The sequence below is a fragment of the Brassica rapa genome, chromosome A02, assembly GCF_000309985.2.
Source record: "Brassica rapa cultivar Chiifu-401-42 chromosome A02, CAAS_Brap_v3.01, whole genome shotgun sequence".
In the NCBI taxonomy this organism is placed as follows: Eukaryota; Viridiplantae; Streptophyta; class Magnoliopsida; order Brassicales; family Brassicaceae; genus Brassica; species Brassica rapa.
This window is the reverse complement of record NC_024796.2, coordinates 10,232,007-10,249,177: the sequence shown is the minus strand read 5'-3', so window position 1 is coordinate 10,249,177 and position 17,171 is coordinate 10,232,007. Positions and strand designations below refer to the sequence as shown.

The 17,171-nt window shown below is 29.3% G+C and overlaps 2 protein-coding genes across 2 annotated transcripts; both read left to right on the top strand.

Annotated features, from left to right (window-relative positions):
• Window positions 1–4,370: 4,370 nt before the first annotated feature.
• LOC103852483 (VQ motif-containing protein 8, chloroplastic) lies at window positions 4,371–8,760 on the top strand. The gene has a single exon (XM_033283724.1). The coding sequence runs from the start codon at window positions 7,979–7,981 to the stop codon at window positions 8,390–8,392; it is 414 nt and encodes a 137-aa protein (XP_033139615.1). The 5' UTR covers window positions 4,371–7,978; the 3' UTR covers window positions 8,393–8,760.
• A 2,127-nt stretch (window positions 8,761–10,887) lies between these two features.
• Window positions 10,888–12,224, top strand: LOC103852504. The gene is made up of 2 exons (XM_009129405.1): window positions 10,888–10,892; window positions 11,456–12,224. The coding sequence occupies exons 1-2, from the start codon at window positions 10,888–10,890 to the stop codon at window positions 12,222–12,224; spliced, it is 774 nt and encodes a 257-aa protein (XP_009127653.1).
• Window positions 12,225–17,171: the final 4,947 nt, after the last annotated feature.

The following is a 17,171-nucleotide window of genomic DNA, read 5'->3' as shown; positions in this document are numbered from 1 at the left end:
TCAGTAAATAATCATGTTTGATAGACGCCTTGGCGAAACAGCTCTCGCACTGTTTATAACAAGCTCCACTCATGGAGCATAAACCCTTTAAGCTTAATGCAATGCAATGTTGTTTTAACAACAAAAAAAGACATCTAAATTACTAGTTAGACGGTTTACATGTCTATAAATCTTAAAAACAATGGTACTTAATATATACAAAATATATTTTATATTAAATATTATTAATCACAAATGATAAAATTTAATATTTTATTTTCATAAAATTTCGACATTATGATATATCAATTATTATAATTAATGAATTTAAATGATATATTATTATTGTTACAATACTGTAATTGTCTAGAAGGTTTAGAAAACAGTTGTCATGACTTTACTAGGTTTAGTACTTTGGCGTTCAGACGTCTAGAACCCTTTTAGAGCACTGTTAAGTATAAAATTAATTGGTTAATGTGAAACCTTAAACTTAAAATCTCTACATGCATATTCAGATTACTTTATCCTGCTCAAGTTTTTTACTCAAATCACACCTCAATTCTCTTGCCCTTTGAATGTTTTACTTTCAAAGATCATGATGCATTGCATTTTATTATTTTTTTCTCATTTATGACAATTTACAACAAATATCAATCTGTCATGTTAATCATATATATATATGTATATATATATATACATACTAGCTTACACGACTTATCAAAGATTTCTTATGTTTTTATGTTTTATGCAGTAACGTGCCTTTTTGGTTTGTTTGGAATGATTAGTTGGTGTTAGTTTCGTGGACTGTTGATGTATAATGTTTGACTGATAGGGGCTATCTCCACTCCTACAACTGCAAAAGATCACTTGTCACCTCCCTCACAGTCGCTGATGCGACTTTGTAGCTACATTTTTCTTATTAGATCTTGAAATAAACGTGCATTTTATATGATTGAGAGGTAAAGAGTGTTGTGAGTTGTGTGGAGTTATGTGCAAGATACCCAATCTATAATAATGCAAGACTAGTTATGTGCAAGATTCTTCCTACAGAAACGATTGTGCTTTCATTAATTTTCTTTTTTTTTTGGTTAAACGTTATGGTGAACGATCACTAATGCAAGTACCCCAAATGTTTTTCTAACTTCTCAATAGCTTGTTTGATACAGTATATTTCCATTTATTTTATGATATGAAATTGTTAATAATTAGGTTTAATTTACATGCTTACTTTTTACAAAGAGACTGGTGAATTTGAAAACACCTAGCGAGTATGCCAATGTTTAACCAAACATCCACACATATATATTGGAATTATGTCACGAAGGCAGGTGAAGTAGTACATTTGTATGTCGTGATTCGTGAACGAGAAAATGGCATGCGTGATCATATGTGTTCCTATTGACGAGAGGGGGAATGCTGTTGCTTGAAGCAACTAATAAATGTTTAGAAATAAGTTAATCTTCTAAGTACTATACTATAATTCACAAGTAAATAGAGACCACTTAATAGTTGATATGAACAATTAAATATATTGCGAGGGACAACGAACAGACAAAACAAAAGAACACAGAACAGTATTACTGTAAGAGATGCGGGAGATCCAAGAAATGTAAGAAAGAATTATAGTTTCATACATTATCAGATTAATTTGATTTCTTTCCCGAAGCACAACAGTTTGCATCCGTTAAATATGACAAGGCCTAAATGTGTAGCACACTTGCATCCAAATGTGTAGCTACAGGATGCGAAAGTGCGCGTGCGGTGCCTTTGCGCATGATCTTATAATCCCGATGCCTCAGCTTTTCACTTACCATTTTATAATAGTATCATGTTCTAGTTGTATGCTTTAGGACTTTTGATCTTTACTTTGGGCTTCTATTCTACGTAATGTTTGGGCTTAGTTCTTACGCTTATTATTTTAAACATGAGCCCACTTTCTCTTTCTTTTTTTTTAACAGCCGCCCATTTTCTTTCTAAACAATTAAAAGGGAGAAGAATAGAACTCATATGTAATTTTCAACCTACAAATAATTGTGTACAGCAGTTGAAATTATTACATTGTAAATTTTTGAAATAGAGTAATGTTGGAATATAACAAAGACGGCAAAGAATTACCTTTTAAAATCATATTTTTAATACTTACATCCGTGAGGTATTTATAAAGTTTCAACGAAAAAAAATATTTGAAAAAGCATAATTATTCAAAACTAATTTTGTGACATGTATGTTGTATAAAATGCATCATAAAGATAAATAAAATGACAGTTTTTTATTTGCTAAAGATGGAAATATCATTAATAGTTAATGAAAGTATTTAAAAAGACTTGTATCCAATCTGCATAAATACAAATTTGAAGCAAAAACTGCAAAAAGAGAGAGCAAAAGTGCTCTTAGAGCATGATTATCCCATGATCCTTAATGGGTTTCTTAATGACTTTTTAATTAATAAAATAACTTAAAAACTTTAGTTAAGAAACTCCTATTTTGAGTGGTCCAATGGGAGTTTCTTAACTAAAGATTCTTAAAAAAAAATGAAACTTTCTTCAATCCAAATGAGAAGTATTAAACACATAAAAGTCATCAATAGATAGGATCTCTAAAACTTGAACCAACAAATCAAACAAAAAGCTAGTCCAAAACTACCTAGTTGACTACTAAAAAGTAATGCAAACAAGGATCATCTATGTCGACAACCAAACAATGACATATATATATTCAATTGTGAAGAAAGGAAAGAAGAGAAAGAACTCACTTTTCTAGCCATTGCCATTGTCCCAAATGCGTTGAATGGAAGCATCACCTGAGCCTTGTACAGACCCAATTCCTGTCCAACCAAATCAACAAATGTTAAAGAGTAAGTACACATTTAACTATAAGTTCAGAAGATGAACAACCAGAGCTACCAGTGAGAGAAACCATTGAGAGTTTAAACCCCAGTTTCAATCTATTTCTTTGTCTTTTTAACTCTTAGCCTTTCAAGGCACTTTCACAAAGTACTTATTAACCCATGCACACAATGACACAAGCAAGTTGTAGCAAAAGGTTTAAGAATAAACAATACCATGAAACACATCAAAAATAGCATATTGCCTTTATATCTATTGAAGAGCTCTTTCAAGCGCCTCATATCACCATTGCTTTTAGGCTGTGGCTGACTGTAAAACACATCAAACGCTGCTTCGATCTGCCAATCACTGGAGCTGACTCAAACAACTATTCTACCATTGAAGTAGAAAGCAAGGAGAATAATTAATGCAAAATACGAATACTTTCAGGTACGTAAACTATAAATGGGCAAATACAATCATGATCATGAAACAAAACATAGACACTGAGACACGAAGTGTGCAAACACATAAAATTAGTACTTGCTTGCCTCACATTCTATAAATAGGCAACAAAAGTTAAGTAAAAAAGCAATCAATCAATAGCATTGATGGTAGTAAGTGGTAGATAAGCTTACACGTTCAACAGAATCGAGAGCGCTCTACTCTTCACATCCTTCATACGATCATCACCTTCGTTTTACTCGCTGATCTTATCGGAAGCGCTCTACCGACGACGCGTTCTTCCTCTGCTCCACCGCAAGCGCCAAAAGCCGATCGGTGGCCGCAGCGGCTGATTACTCAGCGACACCGATCCAGCTCCAAGCCATCGTCCACTACGTGACCTCCACCATAATCCCACAACAAAACATCCACGAGATCTCGATCTCCTTCAGCGGTTACTTCGCTGAAGCTCCGGGAAGAATGGCGGCGATTTACTCTGCGGCGGTTATGGCTAGGAACAGGAAGAAAGCCTGGAGTAGGGGTGGGCATTTTACCCGAAATCCGAAGTGGCACCCGAACCCGATCCGAAAAACCCGAACCGAAATCCGAACCGAAGTAGCAAAATATCCGAACGGGTATTGAATTAGGAGAGATTGGATATCCGAACCCGAACGGGTAATATCCGAACCCGAATGGATATCCGAAAATAACCGAACATATGATAATTAACCTTATATTTATAGTTTACATCTTTCATTTTATATAAAATATTTATATTGATACTACACATACTTTAAATTCATATGATATACATACAATTACGTAGAAGATGATTTGTTATTCGCTTAAAATGCATGTCAAACTTTTTATTTCAGCAATTAACAAAAAGTTACATCCAAAATTTAAAAACAATAACCAAATTAATGTCTTTTTAGTTTGAAAATGTTATGTCCAAATCTATTAACCATGCAATCTATTAAAAATAAAAAAATAGTTAAGTGAAAAGTTATATATTTAAATACAAGAAATTTGAGAAATGAAAATTTTCATTTTTTTTTCTTCAAAATTTAAATATCCGAACCCGATCCGAAATAACCGAAACCGAACTTAAAATATCCGAACCCGACCCGAAGTACAGAAATACCCGAACGGGTTCTACACCTCTATACCGAAATACCCGAAAATCCGAAATACCCGATCCGAACCCGAACGGGTACCCGAATGCCCACCCCTAGCCTGGAGTCACTCACGTGTTCTTGCACGCCGTTAACCGGAGCGACGGAGAAGAATGAGGAAACAGAAGAGAGAAAAGAAAAGAACGAAAAGAAAAAGAAATTCTTGTGCTCTTTCTTGCTGACACGTGGTGGAAAAACTACTTCAAAACCGGTTCCAGAAAACCTTAGTTAAGGATCGGTAAGACCATTTTTATTTTGTTTTGATTTAATTAAATGGGTTATTTTTCTTAAAACTCCACTAAGGATCCACCGATAAACATGGTCTATAGATTCCTAGATTAGGTTTAAGCTATTTCAACAGATGAAACAACCTAAAGCTAAAGAAAAAAACAGAACAGTGACAACAATTAACGGTTGCTACGAAGGAACAAATGACAAATCTTTGACGAGATGAACAGTTGATGAATTATAACCATTAAATCAATGTGCCTATTTCATTTTCTGTTCTTAAATTCATATTTTGCGTGGGTGTGTAAAACAGTAAAAGCGTTTTTTAGCACCGTTTGAATCTAATTCCGTGAGATATTAAACCTGAAATATTGATATATTCCACACAAAAAAAAAGACAAAATGATTTATCATAAATTGGAAATACGTTTGGGGTTGACCTTTTTAGGAAGATAGACGCCTTCTGAGCCTCTCATTGTCTGAATTAACTATAGAAGCATAGCCGTGCTTACCCTTTTACAAAAAAGACAACAGCCGCAGGCCCCCATATTTTAATCAATATTTAGGCCCCCATATTTTCAATTTCAAAACACATTAGTAGTTCATGAGTGTATACATATATTTATAGAGAGCTCGATTGTTTTTATTTTTTTTGAGAAAGGAGAGAGCTCGATTGTTCGTATATTATGTTCTTTACATTTAAGTTTGGTTCTTCTTAGTAGATTCATTTTTAATAGACATCTTTAGTATATTTACAATTTCATTAACTTGTATAAACTTTTTTTTTGTGAAAAACCATGTTTTTGAAAATTAGCCTTAGGCCCCCATTCCCAAAGTTGTAGGCACGACATTATATAGAAGTTGTGCTATGTTTCAGCTTTGTATTTCGAAACAACTATTTTGGTTTTCTATTCGATTTTTTTTGTACTAAATGGCTTTTGACTTTTTGATAAACAATTAGAGTTTACAAGTTTTCGAATGTTGTGGCGCATGTACACATTATATATATATATATATCATTTACTACATATATATAATTAATGTGTGGACTATTTTGTATATGTATTTGTATGTAAAATTCTATGTTGCTTTGTTCATTCTTCGCAAATAATATAGTTTATGCATATAATATACATAACAATACAATGTCGTTGATAATCATTATAAACACACAACAATTTGGGGACAACAAATAGATTAGTGGTTACAGCAGACTGTAAGTGGGTTTAATTAAAAGAAGCCGATAGTTTTGAACATTTGTAAAATTTCTTATTGCGTAAATGGACCACCTGCAGCCAACTTTGCATGGTCACAGCAGTAATATTCAAAGTTCAAAGATGAACAAAAATAAAGAACTCTCTATCGAATTAATTATATTACAAATTCGTTTTGGATACGATCTACCAAATGATCATTACAACCATAACATTTTAAAACAAACGTTTAAAAGGTAGAGACAGATTACAGAAGAAGATTGCAACTAAAATTTTAAAGAAGAAGAGATTTAGTATTAATTTTTTGAGAAATACTTATGATTTCTTAGAAAATTAAACTGTTAATAAGCATGATATATACCTGAGCCATGTCATGTTGCTATTCAACGAGAACGACCGTTCTACTTCAAAACTATAATTAGGCCCGAATATACGAAAATTTTAGAATACTTTTGATCTGTTCACGAACAAATATTTATATTTGTGATTCGTTTCAATCCGGAAAATTTAATAAACAACTAGATTTTAATCCGCGCTTGAAAGCGCGGGTTTGATTTTGTTTTAATTTTCATAATTATGAGATTCAGGGTTTGAATCATATAATTTTGAAGATTATATCACTAATATATAGGTCATTTGCATAAGCACAATTAATGTGTATGAAATTAGATCACGCGTTTGCGTTTTGAAGTTTGTTTGAAGATTCATTTGTGTGTAAAAATAGTATAGCAATTTGAAACTGGAATAAATATAGTGTTATTAGTAATGATTTATGTTACATTTAATTGTATGTCTATTAACAATCAAACTACCAATTATAAAACTAAGTATTATAATATTTTTAATTTTTTTATATAAAAGTATCTATAATGTAAATCTAAACTACAATTTACTATTTTATAAGAGTATCACAAACATATGTTCTATTATTAAAAGTTAGATTTTAAAAAGAATATTTTATTCACATATATTTTTGTAAGTTATGTTCTTAAGTATTTGGGCTTTATTCTATTTTAAATTTAATATGAGTCTCAATTTAATTATGTTTAAATTTTTGGTCTCATTAATTTGGGGTTTATCTGTGTTAGAAATTAATTGTGTAGTCGATGGTACTATGCTTCTGGTGGGTGAAATGAATATTTCGATGTTTTTATAAATGGGGGAATAATATTTCGATAAAGTTGTGTTATAATAGGTTGTGCTTTGGCTTTGGTTCATGTAATTTATTTTGTTTGGGTAGGGTGGTTTAGCAATCGATGATTTAAATAGTTAAGAATAAATAATAATGTATCCAGTTTGATAGTTAGATTAAAAATCGCTTATATATAGGTAAAATATCTTGTCACATATTGTTATAATATATAGGAGAAGTCTAAAAAAATAGAAAAGAAAAGAGTCCAAACAATTTTTTTAAGTAGATTTATTAAAACTCCTTCCCTTTTAATAGTATTGATCTTTTATATTATTAATCATAAAATAAAATAATAATACCATACTAACAAATTAACATCTTTAACTGAAACTGTAAAGCAAAAAAAAAAAAATAGTGACAAGCCTAATAAAAACTCATATGTTGACATTTGATTCAACATAAAAATTAACTGGATACACAATAATCTAAATTTTTTTTAATAGTTTAAAATAAAAAAATTACTTCGTAAAATATGTATAAACATAATGGTTTATGTTACATATCTATAAATATACTGATCGTATCGGATATCTAGCTTTTTTAAAAAAAATATTTTTGATATTTTTCTTTTTACAGATATTACATTTTACTATTTACTTAATTACTTTGATTCAAATTTTTTATGGATATCCGAATTTTTTAAATCGACTCAAAATGAATAAACAGATCTAATCAAATTTAACAGAATATACCCAACCTTAACCGCAATTTAAAGTCAACGGTCAGAATCGTTGGCTCTAATATAATATGATTTTAATTTAATTATACTTACCCGCATATATAGTTATAACTTATATATAATCAGCTTAATGAATGTCTTGTCCGGATACACAAATTAATCCCTTTATCTTCAAAAGTCTTCCCTGATCTTTACTCCATCTCTGTTTAACCCATTCTCTTGATACTATTCAAGTACTCATCATGATTCCTACAAGATGCCATGAGCTCAGCGGCTCTCGTCCTCCGTCGCTTAAACTCACAGGAGAATCCCATTCCATCAAGAAAACGACTTCGTTCAACGTCTTCAAACAGTCACGGCGACATGGACGTGCAGCTCCCGTAGTCATCTACGCGCACTCTCCAAAGGTGATCCACACGCGTGCTGAAAACTTTATGGCCTTGGTTCAGCGGCTCACGGGTCTCGAAGGGATTAGAAGGCGTAACCCTAACGACGTCAACGAATCATCGTTGTCTGTGTTAACCACGGAAGAGGCCAGTGTCGGTACTGATGACACAAGTTGGGAGAGACATCAACAAAGGAAAAACCTAGTTGATATTCCATTGTATACGCCGAGCTCGATGGCCTTGTTTGGTTCTCCAACTCAACGTCTTTAATTATCTATCACCTAACCGGAACGATCCGGTTTAAACCCTCTGTTTAAGTTCATAAAAGACTTCCAATAGAATACTATAATATGGTTCCTTTATTATAGATAGATTATGCTTTTATTTGTTTGTACGTGTGTTCATCCGTTCTTAAGCTGGTTAGCTTAGTGGAGGAGTATTTGGTGTAAATGACACTTGGTTTCTTTAATCGGTTGGTTTGGAAAACTTGTTCTTATCGTTTTTACGGCAGTTTAAAGAAAAATACAAAAGAGTTACCAAAAAAAAAATACAAAAGAACCGCGAGTTTCTTCCAACACTCGTAAAAATACTGATCATATATGAAAAACAAAATATCTCATGATACAAAATGACAATATGATGCGGCAAAATAAATGTTGCTACAGAATAATTCAATTATATCGCATAAAATCGCAATTTTCAAATCTGTTGCAAAATCTTCGTTATTTTAAATGGATTAGTGATGACGTTTGAAAATGAATATACGTCATGTTGATTTTTCTGCTGCACATGGACGACCAAGTGCGATCGCGGGCTGAACTCACCAAATGAAGAGGTGTCGTCTTAACTCAATCGTAAAATTTTGTGTTTGATAAGAAGAAAATTTATGATGGAATATCCATCATATTTCTGTGTTGGAATATTACGTCAGAATTGGAGCATCAATATCAGTAGATACTATTTAAATTTCTCAATAAATAAGAAATATCAATATTTCGGTTTGTATCTATTTCCATTTATTTTTTAAAATTAAATATTGGTATTATGACACGTGAAATTTTTTATCTTTCACAAAGGTCCGAAGAGTTCTCAAACGAAAACATTTTCTGATTCTCTATTATTTTATATTTGATTTCTTTATTTTTATTTTAAGAACACATGTGAAAAGAACATCCGTTTTACGGATTCCAGTATATACTTATAGTATTATATTCTCTCTCTTTATTTATGTAGGATTGTTTATCAATTTTTTTCATCTTATTTGATTTTATCATATTGTTTTATGCATAATTTAAATTAATATACTATTATGTGAATATTTCTATTATGCAGCATTTTTTATTATTGATTTATTCATTTTTAGCTGTATATTTAATATTTCAATGTAAGAATATGAAAGATAAAACAAATTGCTATTATTTAAAATTTTAATTTTGGGTATAGTTTTATTTTATTTTTTTCAAATATGTTGCTTATCCTAGCAGAAAGAATTGTGGGTATCACGCAACGCAGTTAGTTGATGGTGGCGATCAAGGGCCTGACTGGTGTAACCGCAGTGGTTACAGAAGTTTGCGGATGCAGATGATTGCGGTTTTACCTGGTTTTAAAAGATTTGTACGGCCGGTGCTGTGGTTAGAAATTGAAGCGTCTGCAGGATACTTATGACTCGTTAACCACCAAATAAAATAACGGCTAAATAATAAATTAACAATATTTACATTTTATATAATTATTAAAATATCAAACATCACCATATGATGATAAATATAAAAATTATATTTTTGAAACTATATTTTAAAATTTTTAAATTTTAAATTTTTTTTAAACAATTATTGAAAATATTTTTTTATTTTAAAATTTATAATATAAATATAATATAATAGATATATTTTAGTATTTCTGTTATTTCAGTTTAAAATTTTAATTTTAATTTTTGTATTTATATTGTTTTTAGAAAAAGAAAAAACTATTTACTTTTCGCAACTGCCCACGACCGCAAACGCTAGCTTTTGAATTAAAGAGGTTAAAAGCGGTTTGAAGTGATTTAGAGCGGTTTGAGTGATTGTTGCAAAATGCCAATAACCGCTACAAACCGCAAAAGCTGCGTTTGCGGGTGGTAGCGGAGAAACTAGTCAACCCCCAAGTCTTCAATTTTTCTTGAATAATGCTTGTTGATCTAAGAAATTCAAAATAATTATATATCTTCTATTTTAGTATCTTTCATAAGTTTCCGAATCTTTTGTATGATTTACATTATTGTTGGTCAAAGTAAAGCAGCATATGTATGATTTACATTATTGTTGAAGTATTAATATTTAACATATTTTGAAAGAGTAACTTGTGGTTATAAATTTCATTATATACATTCACAAAGCAAAATTAAAGAAAATATAATATATCTGTAATTTTTATATTTTCATTTTTTTCTCTTTTTTTTGCATAGTTATGAGAATGGTCCACAACTTTAGTTTGTCGACCTCATTAATCCAAAATAATACCTTTTGTAGATGTCTTATTGTTGAGCCCAAATAACCAAATGAAATATTTTTCTATGTTCGTTAAGATTTAGGACCCATTGAGCCCAGATATAGGTTATTTATTCCACTCCATTATATCATATTCTAGTTCTGGTGGATTCAACAAAAAATGCATGATATAACAACTTACTCTGATATAGAGTAAACCTATTTTTACTTTATTATAGTGTACAAAATAGAATATCATTAAAATATTTTTACTTAAATTCTATTTTAGACAAAAATATAATGGGGTTAGACATGTACTAGTGTTCTACATGCTTCAATGTTCCAAAAGTAAATTTAATACAAAAAAGAGGAGACGATGGAAAAAGTTCACGAGAACGATATATACAATGGAAATGTTTCATATACATATCAATTAAAATTTGGAAGAATAATTGGTTTAGTGATGATCAGGGGCGAAGGCACGTTGATGGTAATGGGTGCACGTGCCCCTGTACAAATAATAAAATTTTAAAATTAAAACAGCTGAAATGGTAAAAATCAAGTTATACACTCAAGTTATACACTCATAGTTTTTCAGGTTCAAGTTCTCATTTATGCTCTTTTTATAAATAATTAGTATAAATTTCTAGCTTCGCTCCTGGTGACGATGATCTAGTGATTACTGTTTTAATATGTAATTTTGTGTTACTCCTAAAGTTGTGATATTTTTTCTTCTTATGTATCGGTTAAATCTCTTTTGGAAAGAAAATTTATGAAAAATGTATACAAAACATACCAGTTCCTGTCTCATAATTTAGCAGCAATCGGGTGTAACTAAAATGTAGACTTCAAATTGGTCCCCTTTTAGAAAAATCAGGGATTACTTGCAAGGAGAATCTAGCTTGTCAGTTGGAATCCGATCTTCATCGACGTTGGCTGAGCTATGGGACACTGATCATTGGGTCTTGCCTCCAGCAAGATCAGAGAAGCAAGTCCAAATCTACTCTTGCCTCTCATCACTACAGATCACGCCTTATGCTGATGCAATGGTCTGGTCACCTGAGGCAAGCCCAGAGAGCGTCTACTCAACTCGAAAGACGTATGATCTCTTGCGCGTTAAGGAACCAACAGTCCTCTGGCACAAAGAAGTCTGGTTTGGGGGAGAAATTCCCAAACACAAAGTCAGAACTTGGTTGATGGTGCTAAACCGCTGCCCTACCCGGGATCGTATGCTCCAGTGGGGACTTCAAACAGACAGCCACTGCCTCCTATGCAACTCCTACCCTGAATCACGATCACACCTATTCTTTGAATGTGCATTCTCATGGGAGATTTGGACCAATATCTTACGTCGCTGTGCCTTCTCACCGAGACGAAACTGGGATGCAACACTATTGGATCTCCAAGCTTATAGGGGTACTAAGCATACTCGAAAACTTCTCCTTCTAGCATGGCAAGGAACGATCTACTTCATCTGGTCGGAGAGAAACAACAGAATTCACAGGAACAATTTCCGTTCTTCCCACTCAATCATCTCTGAGATTGATCGCACTATCAGGAGAAAGCTTGCCTCCTTTAGGCTAGCAAACCCAGCTCTATCATCCGCCCTTCTGGAAATCTGGTTCTCAAATCAGTAACGGTCTCAGTCTTATCGCATATCTCTTCTCCTCCAACTATTTCTAACATTACTGATAGTATCAGATTGGGTTCTTTAATGTATCTCGACCTTTGGTCCACTAGCAACAGCTTGTAACATTTGCTTTCATGCATTTTCAATAGAAAAAATTTTATTAAAAGAAAAAAATCTAAAATCTAAAACTTATGCCTATTTTGTTAAATGCTTGGAGCGACTGGTTTGCGTGAAAATGTGAACGACATACATGAATAGAAGAAACGTGACCCCCAAAATCAAAGAACTGTTCAACATAAAGCAGCCAAAGTCTCCCTAAATATTAAAACATCCCCGATCAACACGTTTGGTTTATTATTTCCCAACCTAACAATTAAATTAAGAGGAAAAAACGTAGTTTTTATTTTAAATTCTTCAATTACTAAATATTTTAAAAGTAAAACGAAGTATAACAAGTATGTTATTTGGTAAAGTCTGGTTGGTTTCGTTTTAGTTTTTCAAGTATCTATTTTATTAGTATTAAAAATACAAATAGTATGGCTTAGAATGTTACGAACTGCCCCGTCCCGCACCGCAGTTAACAGTAACAAAAATCTTTACATATATCATATATCTATACGTTTTTCTAACTGTTAAAACCGCACTACAGTTAAACCGCTTGTCCCGCACCGCTCAAACCGCAGTTACCATTCGGAGTCTATGAGTGGTGCTAAAATTAGAGGAAATAAATAAATAAAAGGAATTCAACAGTAAAAATAGAAAGTGATAATGATTGTTAATATTTTCCCACCTGTATTGGAATTTAAATTCTTGTTTTGCTCCTGTGTCTCGGTTTCCTCATGGAAATAACAAAGAAAATTATTTTTCTCTCTCTTTTGATTGGTAAAATTAGCATGAAACTATTATATTTCGACCAGTCCTAGCCCATGTTAAAAAACACACGCACTTAGAGCATCTAAAAAAAACTCTATAATTTCAAATATAGAGTTTTTTGCTTTTCAAAAAGAAATTTTAAATTTTCAAATTTAAAGTTTTAAGTTTTAAGAAGTGAAACTTCATATTTGAAATTTCACTACTCAAAACTCTAAATTTAAAGTTTTATCTTTTTATTTGCATCTTTGTCTTTATAATTAATTATACATCACATTTATGATTCTTAAGTATTTTCTCATTCATAGTTTTAATCTTCAAAACTTTTTTATATTTTAAATATTTCAAATTTATTTTTATAAATTAAAATTTTTCATAGAAAAGTTTTTTTTTTAAATCAAAATAAGATTTATAATATTTTAAAAGTATAATTAGATACAAGAATATTACAAAAGAAACTTAATAATTTTTTAAGAATATATATACATGAAGATATAATTATTACACAAATTAAAATATTACATCAACACTAATAGTCTAGTAATTTTTCTTCCAAACTTCTAAAATATTGTCCAAACAAATTTTGTATAACCTAAAATGGTACATTAAAAAAATTATGTAATAATGTGGTATTTTTCTTGTAGTTTAATATTTAATTATGTATTTCTATTTATAATTTTATGTTTTAGTGTAAGATTTTATTAATTAATATTACTAGAATATTTTTATATTTGTGCTAGTTATCTACAAAAAATTATATGGATTTATATTAATTATGACAAATATAAAGAGCATAGTGTAAAATAAAAATAAATTTGAAGTTAAATTTGAAGTTTTACTTTTGGAGAAGAACGCCTTGAAACTTCAAATATAGAATTTGCAAGACTCTATAATAGAAAGTTTTTTTGGAGATGCTCTTAACCGAGTAATCGGCTGCCTAGGTGCATATGTTATGTGGCGATTAACTTCAAATCTTCTAATTTAATCGGCCAACATTTAGTCACACGGTTGAAATGATTAATCAGTGCAATACCGATTTTTAACAGCCTAATGAAAATAATTTTGAGAGTGCTGACAATTTTCCGGGTTTATTCATTGTTTAAAGTCACTAACTTTCATATATATCTTGATTACATTAGGTAATTTCGTAGCTTAAATCTAAAAAAAGAAAAAAAATATTTTTTATATATTCATAATTAATTTTATGGTTAGTTTAATAAAAAATATAGTATATATTAAGACATACCAATCTATTTCTCAAAATAATCTAAAAATTAATATAGTCATAACACATGTCATAACTCAAATGTTGTAATGTTTCTCAAATAATATATAAGAAATTAGAGACAATGTTTTTAAAACCCCATCTGGACCTTGAATCGGATAACTTTCTTGGTCACGGGATTATTGGATTGACCGCAGATTGGTAAATTAGTTAATTTTAGTATATAATTATATATTAAATATTTTAAAAATATAAGATTTTTTTTATTTTTCATACAATAAATTTCATATTTAAATTTGGGTTCATACTTTTTATTTTTATTTTAACGTATAAAATATTTAAATTATTTAGTAATTGTTTTGTAAGAAGCTAGGACATATAATAAAACATAGCATGACTTAAATTTCGTAAGTTTTTAAAATCTAATCTAAATAATAAAATTAAATTTTAAATTCTAAATAAACCAAAAGTAAAACATAAAAATTTAATAGATTTTCGATAACAAAAATATATTAACATCAAATCTCATTAACTAATTTTGGTTGTTTCTATCATTGTTCACTATATTTTTTCAGGTAGTAAGTGAAAAATTCATGCAAGTCTAAATATCACATTAAAATAGTTTAGACTATATTAAATATAATTTTGCAAAATCGAATCCAATCCAATGACTTTGTTCACGACAAAATATTATTTATCTAGAAACATGTAAAATCAAGAAAAGAGAGAGGTAACAGCATGTAATTTACTAAAAAGGAATTAAAAACACAGTTTATATGATATAAGTTAGAATTTAGGATGCTTGAAAAAATGTTATTCACGATGAACAAAATAAGCAAGAGTTTGAAAAAGAAAAAGGAGATATAGAAGATATGCAACAGCAAGGAAAACGATAAGTTTCTGAAAAACTAAAAATTAAAAAGTTCTTATTTGAAATACAAAACATATTTAGGTGATGATTGTTTCCATTAGTTTCTGGTTTTAGTTTTTGGTTTTTAGATTTTGGTTTTAGATTTTGGTTTTTAGTTTTTAACTTTTAGATTTTGGTTTTTGATTTTCAGCTTTTGGTTTTGGTTTTTGGTTTTACTGTATTTTTAGTTTTTTTTTATAAAATATGCAATACATTGCTTTAAAATAATAATTTTTAAAAAAATTACCATTAAAGTTTATCAAAATATAGTGGCTGTTATTTAAAATAAAAACATTACCATGTTTTAAATTATTTTACTTTTAAGTGTTATACTTAAATATAATTAATAAATATCTATAAATTATTAAAATTAAAATATTTTAAAAATTTGAAACTATTAATAAATTTTATTACATAAAATATTTTTCGTTTTTTAGAACTTGAATGGCTATTTTTTCAAATTAATATAATATATTGTATTAATAAAATATTTTAAATTTATAATTTTTAGTTGTTGTTTAGTATGTATAACAAAAAAAGGGAAAATTACATGTTTACCACTTTCATGTTACCACTTTTCATTTTTACCACCACTAAAAAGACATTTTCAAAAATATCTTCTTTACTAAATGACAAAAGACTCTTATGCCCTTATTATTTATATATATAATAAATCATTATTTAAATAAAAAATAAAATAATAATAATAATAATAATAAAAAAGTAATAATTTTTTTTTATGTTTTCGAATTATATTTTTTTCAAATTCGAAATTTTTTATAATTTTTTTTTGAATGTTCTTTTTTTGAAGTTTTTTTTTCAAATTTCTTTTTGAAAAACGAAATTTATGTTTGAAACTATTTTTAAAATTTTTTTATATTTTTTAAGTATTTATTTATATATTTATTAGAATCCTAAATTTAACATTCCAAAAACCTTACCCCACCCCTCAACTCTAAACCCTAAGTCTAGATTAGTTAACCTTAAGGGTATAATTGTGTTTTACCTTTCATTAAAAGTGATGGTAAAAATGGTTAGTGTAAACATGAAAAGTGTTACTATGAATGTGCTATTTATGGCAATTTTCCATAAAAAAATTCAATAATTTATTTATAGATATTAATAAGTAATTGGTTACAACTAATACTGAAATTATCTATATTTATTTACATATATGAAACACATAAATTATTTTACATTAGTGTTAAATGATAAAAAAAATTGTATGGGAATTTTACCTTTATGAAAACATTATTTACTTAATTATTAATTAATTAAAATATAGTATTTTATACAAAATAAACAAAATTCGTTTTTGTATTGAAAACCCACAAAAGTTGGTTTTGGCTTTTCTTCACAAATTGGTTGAAATTTTGAAAAACTAGTTTCCTAAATTTTAGGGAATCTATTTGTTAAAAAACTTGATTGGCAAGTGAAATGGTTTTTACAAAAACAAAAACTAAAAGCTAAAAACTTAATTGGATAAAAAATTGTTTTTACAAAAGCAAAAACCAAAAACTAAAACAAAAACTACAAACAATCAACCTCTTAATAAAATATTTAAAAATCTAAAAAAATGCTAAATAAAAATTACTCACTAGTTCATCTAGTGGTTCTACCAGTAGCTAGATTATTGGATTTAAGAGGTTTTAACAGGTTTTAAATTAATGGATATTTTAAAATCCAAGCTAGATCATTTAATAGGTCATCAGGTTTTGCCGGTCCGACCATGGATATGGATCGGAGTGACAACACTGATTTGAGGTAAACTGTTATATCTCATATCTGTTTTTTTTTCTAAAGTAGAATTACAATTTGTTTTTCTATTTATAAAGAAAGTAATTATATTGCTTAACTTTTATTCTATATTTAAAAAATGTTATTTAAAAAAATACATAGAAACAAGTCACGTTTTTACCTTATTTTTTTCTATTTACATACAAAGAATA

Bases quoted from the DNA above. Each gene is read 5' to 3' on its own strand.
- LOC103852483 (XM_033283724.1), top strand. From the start codon at position 7,979: ATGATTCCTACAAGATGCCATGAGCTCAGCGGCTCTCGTCCTCCGTCG.